At 35.7% G+C, this 14,107-nt stretch overlaps 1 protein-coding gene across 3 annotated transcripts in view; it reads right to left on the bottom strand.

Moving 5' to 3' along the window:
* Nucleotides 1–14,107, bottom strand: part of DNAJC24 (DnaJ heat shock protein family (Hsp40) member C24) — a 57,943-nt gene that overhangs the window by 7,024 nt on the left and 36,812 nt on the right. For 2 of the 3 annotated variants that reach the window (XM_036860078.1, XM_036860079.1), the window contains exon 4: nt 2,572–2,640. The exons of the other annotated variant lie outside the window; for it this stretch is intronic. In XM_036860078.1, coding sequence (XP_036715973.1) covers nt 2,572–2,640 — 69 coding nt within the window. The remainder of the gene's footprint in view (nt 1–2,571; nt 2,641–14,107) is intronic. 3 annotated transcript variants of the gene reach the window in all.

Below are 14,107 nucleotides of genomic sequence, written 5' to 3'. Positions count from 1 at the left end.
ACCACAATGTCTTTTTTCTCTATAAAGGAAAATAATTTCATCTTGAATTTTAAAACACTAACATCTTCCCTGTCTGAGCCAACATATATGTGTAATAGAGCATGATTTCAAAGTGAACTATTTTATTATTAAATTGTCTAAAAATGTACATATTCTAACCATTGGTTTTCTTGAGCTAAATCTCCCTCTTGTTTTTTCACCACCTCAGTGAACACTGAGAAACAATTTGAGGTGACATGTGCTTGGTAAATGGTGCAGAGGCCACCATGGGCTACTGTGGAGTTTTGTCATAGATGATTCCAAATGTTAATGCTCACTAAAACTCACATCTTTTTAAATGTCTTCTTAAATTATTCTACTATCACTTAAAGTGATATCTTCACAGAAATCATAATTTTAAATACACTGAATGAAGACAAAACAACCAAGCTGTATAACAGACTAACTGTAAGGGGAGTGGCTAACTTCAATCTCTCAATAGCTCTTCAGGTATGCCTTTTAAGCATAATAAAATGCATCATTTCCTACTGTTCCTGGACCCAGAAGCTGATAATTTGGCTATGTTTATCATGTAGGATTTCATCCACTTTTCTCCTATTCTGGATCTTCACCTTCCAAGGTTATTCTGAAAACGCCCATGAAGGAATCATCAAATGCTTTTGCTAGTCCAGTTGACCACACTTTTTATGTACTTTCATCTGCCAAGGCTGCTCTTTGCAATCGCACAGAACAATTCCGAATTGCAAATTCAACTGCAAAACTCACATGGCCAGTTTTTAAATATTCCTGCAAAAATAAGAGCTTCATGTAGCTGTTGCTCACTATTTTCTCTCATGAGGATAAGGACTATTTCTATCTTTACAGTGATAAAAAACCCTTAATTTAAATAAGTATCTAAGAACATCCTATACTTTTAAGATTAACTGTAGCTGCTTATAACCGATTCATTGGCTGTAGCCGGGATGCTTATCTTCTTCACTGTCAAGTTTACTTTAGGGAGTACCAAGGACAATAACATTTATGATAATTCTTGACTTCATGTTGTATATATCTTTCAATGTCTTGGCATTTTCACTTGTTATCAAAAAGCCCATATATTTGCTGACTGAGCAGATGCTTGAACCACACTAATCCACAGTCTTAATTTAAAATAAAATCTTAAATTGATTATATTTTTAAAATTTTACTAAAAAAAGTAAAAATTACAAAAACCAGTTTTCACTATTTTAATATTATCAGGAATTATTAGTAAACAAAACATATTAGTCATATCAACTACAACAAGAAGAACTAATTTGTCCAATAAGAGATGGACACACACACACATATACTGGTTGATAAGCTGGCAATACTGTATTTTCAAAAAATATTATTTAGCTGGGCAAGTCTCCCTGATAAACGACATGTTCTAATCTATCCCCTTCACAAAGTAGCAGTGAAATCAGTGTCACTAGTGTATTCTATTTTCACAGCAGTAGCTCTTCCTGTTTACTCTGATGAAACTATCATGAACCCCGGGAGCCCCAGTTACACAAAATCTCAAGTTTTCCAATCATTCACTGCAAATAAGAATTTCTACTCCAGGATTTCATTTGGCAGTTTAGGAGCAGAGTGGCTCATAGGCAAAAACATGATTCCCCTTCTAAGTCAATATAGCTTTGTGACCCAACTTCCTAAGAGCACTAAGCTAAGAATTTGCCATTAAAAAATATTCCAGTAAACTTGGTTTCGGAAAGGACAGGCTGTTTATCTTCTACTTATCCACACTTACTAATACATTTTTATAAACCCCCAGGAAATCTGTACCCCAGGCTGAATAATAAAGTTATAGGACTAAGAGTATATAAAAATTCTAGAAAACAGTAAGATTTCTTCATTTGCCCAGAGAAACATGGAATTGTGGTATTCATGGCTTCCATTTTAAAAAAAGGAACTTAATAAAACCTAACCAGAGCAATTCACAGAACTAATCTGAAGAATGGAAAATTAAGTTAGATTTAAGTTTTTAAATTCTATTAATAGGAAAGGGGAAAAAGATATGACTTCATGGTAGGTAAAAGGGAGTGACAGATTTTTCTTTTCCACTTAAGACACAATCAAAAAAGGAGGTTAAACATCAAGCTCCAAGTAGAAGAGTATAACATGTATAACATTAAAATCCCTGCTCTGACAATTTATCATTCCATATAAAGAAACAAAAATAAACATATATTCTAATAGGAATTCATCTCAAGTGTCAACATAGGATGGAAAAAATGATCTCCTTTGACTTTATATTCCCTATTACACAGATAGAGAGTAAGCAAAAAATCAAAGTAGTTTAAAGAAAACCATATGAAATCTTAAGTACCTAACATCTAATTAGGACAGAAAAATAACTGGAGATAAGTCACATAAGTGGACATCAATAATTGGAGTTTAGAATGAAACAAAATATTCCAAACAAAAACACCCGCATATATATATAGAAAGCCAAGCTGTTATTTCCAAGCATCCTATGAAGGTTTTTTTCTTATAGGCGGTCCCTAATATTTTTCCTGATTGTAATCAAGAGAAAAAAATAATTCCAACCTTCATTCCAAGACATTTCTTCAAGATACACTCGAGCATCTACTGGTCCCATATTTCTTAGATCATCTTCTGTAAAATACAGAATGAGACACTTAATTTTGATACTTAAATCATAACCATGAAGAATGCTAAGAAGGCAAGTTCAGCCTGGTCACTACAATTCTAATTATTTAAAAACTTAGCTTACTACTTTTGATAGCAGTTTTAAAGCTATCTGACTTCAGCTGACTAAAAAAATCCAGAACATCTCATAAACAGTCAAAATCTATCCCATTTTTCACAAGCATACAACAAGCAAAACCATGAAGTTGATCTTGATGATTCTTTGTGATCAACTAATGAACTCTTTTGTAGGGGGAAATTTTCTGTCAGATAAACTATATTTGTGACTAAGAAAGACTGTGGAGTCAGGTAAAAAACTAACTATATTTGAACCTCAGTTATAATATTTTACTAGCTTTGTAACCTTATGTATATCAAATTATCTCTTATCTACTTTAGAAGGGTCACTCTGGACTGAATTATGTCCCCCCTCCCAAATTCTTATGTTGAAGCCCTAACTCCCAACATACTTTATTTGGAAATAAGCCTTTTAGGAGGTAATTAAGGTTAAATGAGGTCATAAGAGTGGGGTCCTAATCTGATAGAACTGATGGCGTTACAAGAGGACGAAGAGAGAGGTCTCTCCCCACTCACATGCACAGAGGAAAGTATCATATGAAGACACAGCAAGAAAGTGGTCCTCTGCAAGCCAGAAAGAGACCTGACCAGGATCCTCATCAACTTGCACCTCAATCTTGGACTTTTCAGCCTCCAGCACTGTGAGAAATAAATTTCTGTTGTTTAAACCACCCAGTCTACGGCATTTTGTTATGGCAGACGGAGCAAACTAATACAAGGGTGTTCTTCCAATCAATTGAGATCAGGCTAAAAGTGCCTTAAAGAATAAGGCTCTAACCAAATGTAAGGGGGCTTTTAGTCATCTGATTTTTAATTGCTCACAACAGAGTAATAGGTAACTTAAAGGAATAATTATTTTAAAATATTTTAATAGCCATGCAACACAACCTTTCTGTGTTGATGTTCCACTGCTGTTTCCTGGGCCAAAGTTTTCCCTACAGAGGGAAGGTCCAAAGAAACCTGGAATGCCACCTAAATTTAGTAGGAATATGGCCTAGGTAGTATAAGCATGCACTCTTACTTAAAGCAAGTGTACTGTAGGACAAAGAAAGCAACTATAGACGAGAAGCACTTGTCTTTGTTTTTAAAGGCACGCTGTACTTCCTGTATGCTTGTATTGTTCTGCTAGAAGTCAATGCTTAAAAGAAACTACTAAAATCCACCCCCCACCCCAATGAAATTTTCTTTAGCTGTCTCACTAGTCTCTTGTTCACTTGCTGAGAATGCTTCCCTTTGTTCCGTTGTGTGAATGCCTGCGATTTAATTATATTTAATAACTGCCTGTTCAAAATTTATTGGTGAGTTACACAATTTTAAAATAGATGAAAAGATTATACAATATTTTGAACTCACCATGCTTTTCTATTAAGGTATGTCAAATATTATATCACTTCATATTTACTGGGTACTAAGTCTATTAAACTGTTCTAAAACCCAAAGATAAAGACTTCTGCGAAGTGGTCAGGGGTGGTTCTTCCATCTCTGTGTGTCCACTGAATAGCCTATGCAAAGTGTATCAGTATGTGAGGTAGTTTTTGAACAAAACAATTTAATTTCCACATTCTATATAAAGTTTACTTGGTTATAGGTTATTCAGTATTCCAAATTAAAAAAAAAATTCTATCTAAAAGTCTCATGGACTTTTATCATGTGTTTCAATTTCTTACGCAGAAGGACCAAGATAATCTGCTTGAATGCAGAAATGAAACACTGTTTTAGAATTGGAGAATGGGGGTAATTGGCACTTCATAGAGCTTGGTTAGGGGAAAAACAGGTATAAATAATTTACAATCAAGTTGCCTATATTCCAGAGCATCTTACAGATATCTTAAGTAATTTTGAAATCAGAGCAAATCAGACAAGGCAGAGGTATGACAAGATGAATAAACCTTAATCTAACCTATCTTGGACACCTGTAATACATTAATTGTTAAAAAAGACAACCCATTCATAAGTATCCATTATGCCATGTTTATTTTAAAATAATTAATGAGAAATAACTGGCAAATATAACTGCCAAGCAAGTCAGGTTTGTATTGTTCTGCTTCTCTACTAGGAAGCTATTGTTATTCTTCCTAGTTACTATTTTATGTGGAACTCTTTCTATTATTCCACCTACTCCAAAAAGTGGCTTTTACATTTTTATTATTTTTTTCCTCTTTCTGTACAGGAACTTTATTGTAGCTAACTACTTCTTAGTTGAAAGATCAGTTTAGACCATATCTCATGGTAAAAGGGAAAGAAAATAGAACATAAAAATGGTTAGTACTTTACCCAAGGTCAGAGTTAAAAGGAGTATATTAAAATATTCTCCTGTTCTGTGCCTATCTAAACATCTACATATTGACCTGATTATTCAATACTATATGCACACAGTCCAAGTTTTGTGGGGATTCTGGTTTTAAAAGTCAGTATCTGACACAAGAGCGGACAGAGGCTTCCCCTGCTATCTGAAAGTAGAGCTTTCCTATGAAACCTTTTGTAAGCCAAAATAGGTAAAGCAAAGAAGAAATTACCTCAAGACATATCTTGATAATGGATGCACAAAATAATTCAAGATAAAGCACAGATGCTCACAGACACAGTTCAAAGCTATGGTGGCTTGATGCTGAACGTAGTTCCCAGGGAGAGAGGCTGGCAGTGCCACTCTGGCCGCTTGGGGCTCACTGCAAAGCAAATGCTGAGCACTGTTTTCACTTTTCACCTCTTTTCATAAAGGTGAACATCCACTTAGGATTTCTTTCCATTAAGTGAAAGCAGGTACTAATGTAGGTCTTTCATGAAAGCGAAGTGGAGTAAAGCAAATTTTTGAAAAGCAGAGGATACCTGCGTACTGTATGATTTCCCCATTATGTGAAATGTAACAGGCAAAACTATCCTGTGATGTTGGGCGTGGGAGAGTGAGCAGTGACTGCAAGAAGTTACAGGGGCCTGCTGGGGTGCTGGTTAGTTAGATGGGTGTGTTTACTGTGAAAATCCATCAGGCTGTACACTTAGGATCGGTGCATTCCTCTGTACGTATGCTATACTTCAATAAAAAGGTTTAGGTATAGTGTTGAAACTCTAATGGCTGTATTTTTAAATAGAAATAAGGAAAGAAAAGTCAGGGGAACGAAGTAAAGAGCTCCGTAAGAAAGTGTGTATCCTTTGAAAGGACCATAATCTAACAACTTCTGAAAAAGGCTGAGGGTGATTAAGTCAGGGGAAAATTGGATCCCTGGAGAACTGTATGATGAGCAGAGAGGGTACTCACAAGGAAAAGGTGAATCTAAATGCGGGGGGTGGGGGCGGGGGGCAGGGAGGAGACCACCATCTTTTGTTGAGAGGCAGGTGTCCAGCGAATGGGGCAACAGCAACTCCCCGCCCCCCCACTACCATTACAAGGAAGGAGCACAAACTAATCAATGTTTCTTTTTTTTCTTTTTAAACAATGATCTCTGCTTGTCCACCACTGTAGATATAATTAGAAAACTTAATTCCTCCCTAGCCCTTAAAGTAACTCACAGGAACCCTGTAATTAGCTTTGATTATTATCTACTAATCAGGCACTGCATCTGCAAAAGACATAAGTTCGTTTTGAGTTTTACATATTATAAATATTTTTGCTCATTATAATACTGTAATAGGCATCTGAAAATGTAAACCCTATCTTAAAGTTCTCCTTAATACGACACTACTAAAAATCATGAGAAAACAGAAACTGACTTAGAAAGTGATTTAATTAAATAAGCAGATCTAAGATTTGAATCTGGAATCTTAGCTACAGAATGGTAGTAATTTAAAAAAAAACCCCAAAAAACAGCCCTTTGGAAAGAAGAGCACTGCCTGGCATTTGGTGAACTCCATCTTGAGTCCAGTGTCACTACATGATTCCGAATTCTTTTGAAGTGAATGGGTTCAGCTTTTTCTAAGATATCTAGGAATGTTAAGGTCTGTGCACAACCTGTACTGTGCTCACAAGCTTAAGCAAATATGGAGACAAGAAAAACTTCCAGATTTACTTACATGTGAGAAGCAATGCACTATCGTTAAAGAGAGATTCCCAACCAATATAATGATAAAATCAAATAATTTATGTGGTTACTTGAAAAAGAATCTTTCAACCTTTAGAAGTATAGGCCCTTCTGACCTTGTGTTCTATTGGATTTGTCTGACAACAAGAAGTGAAAGAATTCTGTGGCTCCATTGTCTCAACAGTGGGATCTAAGAAAACACTGGCAGGACTCATCAGAGAGGTTTATGAGCCTGCAATTCAAAGAGATTAAAAGGAAAATCTACGGAGATTCTTTCACACTGAAGAATAACATTAAATAACTATTAGCAGCTTGGTTCAGTAAAGCTTACTAGAGCTCTCGCTGGGTCATTCACAACTTTCTAAAAGAGGAAAGGTTTTTTTCAGCTCCATTTGGGAATCAATAAATATTCCTTACTTCTTACCAGACAATGGAATTCCAGTCTTTTAAAACTTCCTCCTAATGACAGTAAAATTTCTAAAACAGCTCTTTGTTTGCTGCCTATATAATTACACTTCCTAATCCCAGGAAACCTTTTCTAACTGTAGCTACAATTCAAATAAATAAGCAAAAATAAATAAATAACAGCAACAAAAAGCTACCAAGAAGAGGAATTAAACTTTATTCTTTATGGATGAGATATCTAAAAGTCTCATTCAACCCACTACTGGCCAAAAGATCTAGTCTATCTGCAACTCTGTCCCTACTATTCAAGAGTGGCAATGCTGTGTGTTACTCAAGTGACCAAGTCCCCAGAACGCTCTCATTTAGCAGTTAGTGCATTGTATTTATTTTTATGCCATTCAAAACAAAGTTTATTTCAAACTTACAGAAGTCATCTATGTGTGTTAAAAGCAAATCGCAGTATTTTCCTTTAGGTCTAAATTAGTATCTTGCTGCTTTAAAACCAAGTAATTTAATTTTAAACAATCACCTCCTTCTTAAAAATCATTTCAGTATACATAATTAAATCTTTCATATAGGAAATAACTTGAAGGAAATCAGTTCCTTGTCCTTAATAGTCTATGTTCTTAGAACAGTCTCTACCTTGATAAGAGATTCAGAATCAGGCAACGTTTAACTTGAAACCTATTCATTAAATCATAAAGCTCTATAATTCTTTCCCAGATGAAATTAAAGAGTCACAACTGCAAGGCTTTCCATATTGAAGAAAAACTACAAACTTGGAGCTTAATTATGGACTTGAAGAACTATGGTTCTTTCATAAGCTGAACAGAAACCCAGGGCTCATGAAAGGTACCGGATGAAACCCGGAAATTGAATTCCGTGTTTCACTACAGAAAGGCAGAACACAGCAGCAGAAGTAAGCCTGGCCTCTCACTCTGACCCTCAAATATGCCTCATTCCTGACCACCTGGAACTAAAATAGTAGGTTGTACACACCTATTCAAAACTTGGCAGCCCAGCACAGTGATTAAGAGTCAGAGAATGGCTTTGAGTTTCCCCTCTTATCAATTACTAGCTATGTGCCCTTAGTCAAATTACTTAAACCCTCTGGGCCTCAGACTCCTTTTCTGGAAAACAGATATTAATATCTTCCTTACAAGGTTGTTAAGCAATGATTAAAAGACAATTGCCATAGTTCCAGTGCTCAGCTCAACAAACAGCTGCTATTTTAACTGTTTGTGTTGACCTGTCTATAACAGACCACAGGAAAGTGACTCAATTATTGCATGGTTGGGGGGCGGGGAGTGGGGGGAGCCTCAAGTACCACAGTGTAGGACGGCAGCAACTCTTCACCTTGTCTGGATTTGTAACAGTGTTAAGAAGTTTGACGTACTTTACTACTGTCAGTCACATTAAAATTGATCTATTATTATCAAAGCCATAGTCCATATTATTATTTAGTCCTTCCAAAGTATCAAACAGAACTGAAAGATGGGGAAAAAAAAATCAAAATAATTTATGGATTAAATTCAGAAGTTAGACATAATGACAATAGATTAGAAAGTCAGGGAAGGCTTTCTTTTGTGGGGGGTGGAGCTAGGAGGACTAGAGTTGGAACTTGAACAAAGAATAAGCTGTGAAGAATCAGAATGCGAGGGTATTCTGAGTAACAACAAACAGTACAAGCAGATGTGTTTGGGAACCCCTAAATGAATGGGGAGAAGATTCACATTAGGTTTGTGACTGGTGACAAGGCTGGAAGAAGTAATCAGGGACAAACTTAAGAGCTTCTGTCCCATTTAAATTCCATGTGAATGGGTAAATGTTGTGTTAGGGAGTGGGCAGTTATATAAGTTCTTAAACAAGAGTAAGAATAAAGAAAGCTAGACCAATCAAAATGTAAATGACTATGGGAGAAGGCCAATTAGCAGCTGTGGAAGTAACCTGAGTCTATGTTATAATCTGGGTATGGTCTATTGTGGTAGCTGTGAGAATAAAAAGATCACTTAGAGGAAAAAAAAAACACATTAAAGAAGAAATGCCAACACTCATTTTTAATTCATTGGCTATATATTGAGCAAACTAGAAGTAATCAGAGTGTAATATGAAAGAAAGATTTCAAGTCTGAGGGTTAAAAACAAGCAATGAGAAAGGTGGACCCAGTCTTGGTTTTGAACCCATTGATTTCAGTCAGGTCAAGTACCAAGTAGAAATTGGGAAAGAGGTTAAAGACGGAGACACAAACTTCCTAAAATCCTACATTTTCTCTGTTATTAAATCAAAACTTCCAATTATGTCCAAGTATTACAGGATTATAACTATAATCTTGCCCATAGGTTTCTATAGCATTATTTGAAACTAGCCAAATTTTTATTCAAAATCATTGAGAAATGATCTTAAAATACATTGTCATTGCAAAGGCAGTTATTTGTATTCAAGTAAAAGTAACAAATAATGCGAGTAGTCACCTTCTTATGACAAAGAAGATGAAGCAAGAGGACCCTCACAGAAAGTTTTATCTATATTATCTTCCCTCTCTGAAGAAATGCAAGTCCCTAACTGTCTAGATGGATTTTCTGCATCATTTCACATACTTACTTTTCCCAGAAACAGTCACCAAAAAGACATGCCCCCTGATGCTTATCTTCAAGTTTTACCTGAAGCACATTTTTATAGCCAATTTTCAAATTCCTAAAATCAAATGGAAAAACTGATATGACCATAAATGGAAACCCTAATCTGACTAATACAAGTATTTTATAAGGGTCAGTTTTAGCACATAATTTACACAAACACCCACTGGCCTTAAGTCATGATTCCAAACAGGTAACCCAAATTCGTATTGTCTACATTTAAAAGTATTAATTCGCTTCTTATGGAGTTAATCAGTCTTTAGTGTTAACTTGCTTTTCAGCAAGTACTTTTATTTTAAATTTAAGAAATTACATGTTGATTCAGTTCTCTGACACATAAATGTTGGTGGGGTTTTAAGGTACGTTCCTCATCTGGTCCAAGATTTACTTATTTATCTCCCATTCTCAAATATTTATCCTAATAAAGGGATGGAGTGAACTGTATAATACAACAACTGCAACGACCTTTTGTATCTAGGTAAGGAGAGTATAGCTGATTAGGTTTAAGTAAAGACACTAACTTTACAACGTTTGGCTCAATCCTCTTCAGAGCCCAGCTGTCTTGGGTATCCAAGCACTTGGCCAATTGTGTAGCGTGAAGGCTCCACATCACCAAACTAATTCACTAACAGAGAAACAAGGTACATCTTAATATAAAACAATATACCACCAAGGACTCCAGACACAATCCACTTATTTTTTTACAACATAATTTAATTTGACTGACTTCATTTGAAGGTCTGTTCCTCTTCAGATCACAGTGAAGTAACCTAACTCATAAGCTGTGTCACTCCACACAGCCACCGAGACATCAGAGATCTGTGTGACTCACACTACAAAGCTATTGAATCACGATCCCTATTCTTCTCATGATATACTTCTGACATGTTTTTAAATGTGCTTAATATATGAGAAAACTCCCCACAAGAATTATAAAGGCACAAAAATCTATTCAACAGATATTATTCATATGAACATTTTATAAATCCTAAAAAGATTTTCCAAAGTGTTCATCTGGTTGTATGAAGTGCAAAGCCTAACCTTGAATAACTACATGCCTTTCAAGGGAACCTGGGAAGCAGTCTTTGGAAGCATCCTTAAAAACAATAAGGTAAATATGTCCAACTGGAACTAACTGATTAAATTCACTAGTTAACACTGCTTTCAAAATGTATAATATCTGGGAACTGAATATTACTAATCTTTTATTAGGTTTGCTTTTCTAATGAGCCTGGCCAACACTGCCCTAAAATGTCAACCAAGAATACAGAAGTGTAAATGAGGGAGAAAAAACACAGGTACTTTACTTTAGGTCACCTATCCTAGACTATTTCTTTTGATAATTTCTTTTGTGAAGCAAAAAATATGGATTTCAAGGGCTCCTTTAAACGATCTTTTACAGAAATAAATGGTTGTAGGTAATACTATGAGGCTTTCCTTACAAAAGAGCACCAACTTTGAGCTGTGAAATATGAGAAAGTGTTCAACATCCGCCAATAAAACATCTCCTGCCTCCTTCCCAAGTATATAGAACACAAACTTATTTTATACTATACGTTAATGCAGGGCAGGAAACAAACATATTTAAAGCACACACCATGAAAAGAAAGTTCTACAATGAACTATCACCACATGCAAAAAGGGTTCTGTATAACAAAGCTATTTCCATGTCCCCAGGGGGTGACCCAGAAAAAAAGAGTGCTTTGACCTGGTTATAACAACTTCTCTCTCTCGGTAACCTATCCTGGTCTTCAACAAATTATCACTCTCAAAGTTTTTCCTTCTATCAAATCTAAATCCTCAGTGTGACAAGTTCAAGTTCATTTCCTTCTTTCGAGGAGCCACTTATTGAAGACGGGTAAAGAAGGAAAAATTAATGTCGGTAATCAAGAGAAATGACAATACAAAACCAGGTTTATTATGAGATTTTTGAAATAGCTCTAGTATGAAAGGCTTAAAACCAGCAAGTTGTATCTGGATAAGAAACTTCTAATTCCCTATCTAAACAGCAAGCCAATCTCAATTTAAAACTGAAACAAAGCATTCTCACTATTTGGAGCCTCTGGTAATGAAGGAAATATTTAGATCTGAGGTACTAAAATGTCATGAAAATTTGTATTTCTACTGTCCTTCTAGAAAAGCTCACCCGCCTGAAAAACATGCAAAGCAGACAGACATCATATAAATTCCCAGAAGATCTGCCTATTTATCAGAATCATGAATCAAGCCCAATCTCACTGTATTTGGTTTGTCTAAACTTTGTTGTGACCTCATCAATGAGTTACATGAATCTCCTGAGATGCAGTAGGCTAGAGCTCCTTCCATTAAAACCTCCAAATCAAGGATTCAAAGCTCAAAAGAAATCCACATTTCCAAAGACTTCTCAAAGGCAATGAGAAAGGCTTGAAGATGCTGGTTATTCTTCTAACATCTCTTAAACCTCCTTCATGTAATTCTAGTGCTCACTTTTAACCCTGCTTACTATTTCTCCCATTTCTGGTCTTACCCACCCAATACCCTAGCAAGGGAGAATATTTTTTGATTCCTCATCTCTCCCTACCTCTTTTCTCTGTCGACAGTAGGTTTCTAGTCAGTTTCACTGATAAGTTCTTAATAATACCAAGCTGTGGAGTGGCAAAAATGCAGAGCGACAGTGCAAGTACACACCCTACACTCCTTAAGATACAGTTTTGTGGATTATCCTCACCTTAAGCAAATCGGCACCCCAGAATAAAGACTGGTAAAGACGTGCAAAGCACCATGAGAGACTGTCATCTACAGTAGAACTTGGTCACTTTAGAAACATAGGTAACTTCTCACATACAATATATCCATGTTTATTAATTTCTACACTTTCACAGAAATTTTACCATGTGAAGCAAGGTCAAAAAGATGTATCTATGGATAGAATTCATCCTCAAATGAAACCACCTCTACATTCTTTTGCCGGAAGTACAAGAATTTACAGAAGAAATACAACATTGGAAAGACGCACATAAATGCACCAAATAGGAGGAGGACCCAATATTCAAGCCATATTTGAAAATTAATCCAAATTCATTGCAAAGGTATATTTATTGGTTTCTTAACGTTTTTTAAAAAGTACTGATAAGTTCATCAGTCTTAAAAAAGTAGAAGGGCTTTAGAGATGATTAGTACTATGAAAGTGACTATTAAAAACTAATACTCCAGTACATAAGCAAATTGCTTATGAAGTCTTTCCACAAAGGAATCACACACTAACTGTAAGAAAGACTTAATTTTATTGATACAACTCCCTCTGAAAATAGATATGGATATTCTATATATATTGTTGGCTTTAACCTATAATGTTGTATCTTAGAAATAAAGCCTTATTTCTCAAATCAAATTTTCATAACCTTAGTAGTAGGAGCCTTACAATCATTTTGTTAGGTTTGATCGTGTACTGGTGCAGGGCATGGGAGGAGATTCAATAATCAAGTACAGAGACAGTGAGCTTTTATCAACACATGTGAGTCAATGCTGAGCCTGGTGCGCTATGGCAGAGTGCAATTGTTTTCCCCACAGGCTGTGGCTGATTATTGACTCCCCCCATTAGCATGTAGGGTGCATATTGAAGGTTCAGATAGAAGGCTGAGGGACTCCTATTCCAAGGCCAGTGCTGAAAGACAGCCTATCACTTCGTGTAACTGCAGTCCATGTGTGACAAACCTGACCTATATTTGTCCCTTTCTATCTCACAAGAGCTTGTCACTGTTTTAAGAAGCTATTTTCTAAAATGCATAAAAGAAATGACTTTTAAAATTGCTTAGGAAATGTGCGTTCCTAAGATATCATTTATAGCAATCTTACAAGGAATATAGTTTATCCAGGAGATAATCATGAAAACCTAGCCTAAAACAAGTTCAGAGACAGCAAAGAGTGCTTTAAGATGTTATCCTTTATAGTATCTTCCTATAGATTGTCATTTATACAGTATATAGTCTTAAAAGTACTCAATGAAAATTTTAATCAGTACATAATTTAAATTAATAAAAAGAAGTTTTTAAACATAAAAAACAATTTATTAGGAATGTGTAATTAAGCATTTTTCATTAGTTATAAAAAGTAGCTTTCATGGCTTCACAAGAAGCCACATGCTAGTAGTTTTGCTGACTTTTCAATGGATACACAGTAATCACTACTAAGAATAAGGGCATAATTAAAAACAGTGACGGAGGGAAGGAGTAAAGGAGGCAATAACAACATGGTGCAAATGCTGGAAAGCGTCCCCCAGAAATGGCTGCAGACTGTGCTTCACAGAGCTGCCAACGTGCTGGG

This window comes from Balaenoptera musculus, chromosome 8, assembly GCF_009873245.2.
Source record: "Balaenoptera musculus isolate JJ_BM4_2016_0621 chromosome 8, mBalMus1.pri.v3, whole genome shotgun sequence".
Classification (NCBI taxonomy): domain Eukaryota; kingdom Metazoa; phylum Chordata; class Mammalia; order Artiodactyla; family Balaenopteridae; genus Balaenoptera; species Balaenoptera musculus.
This window is presented reverse-complemented; position numbering and strand designations above follow the sequence as displayed.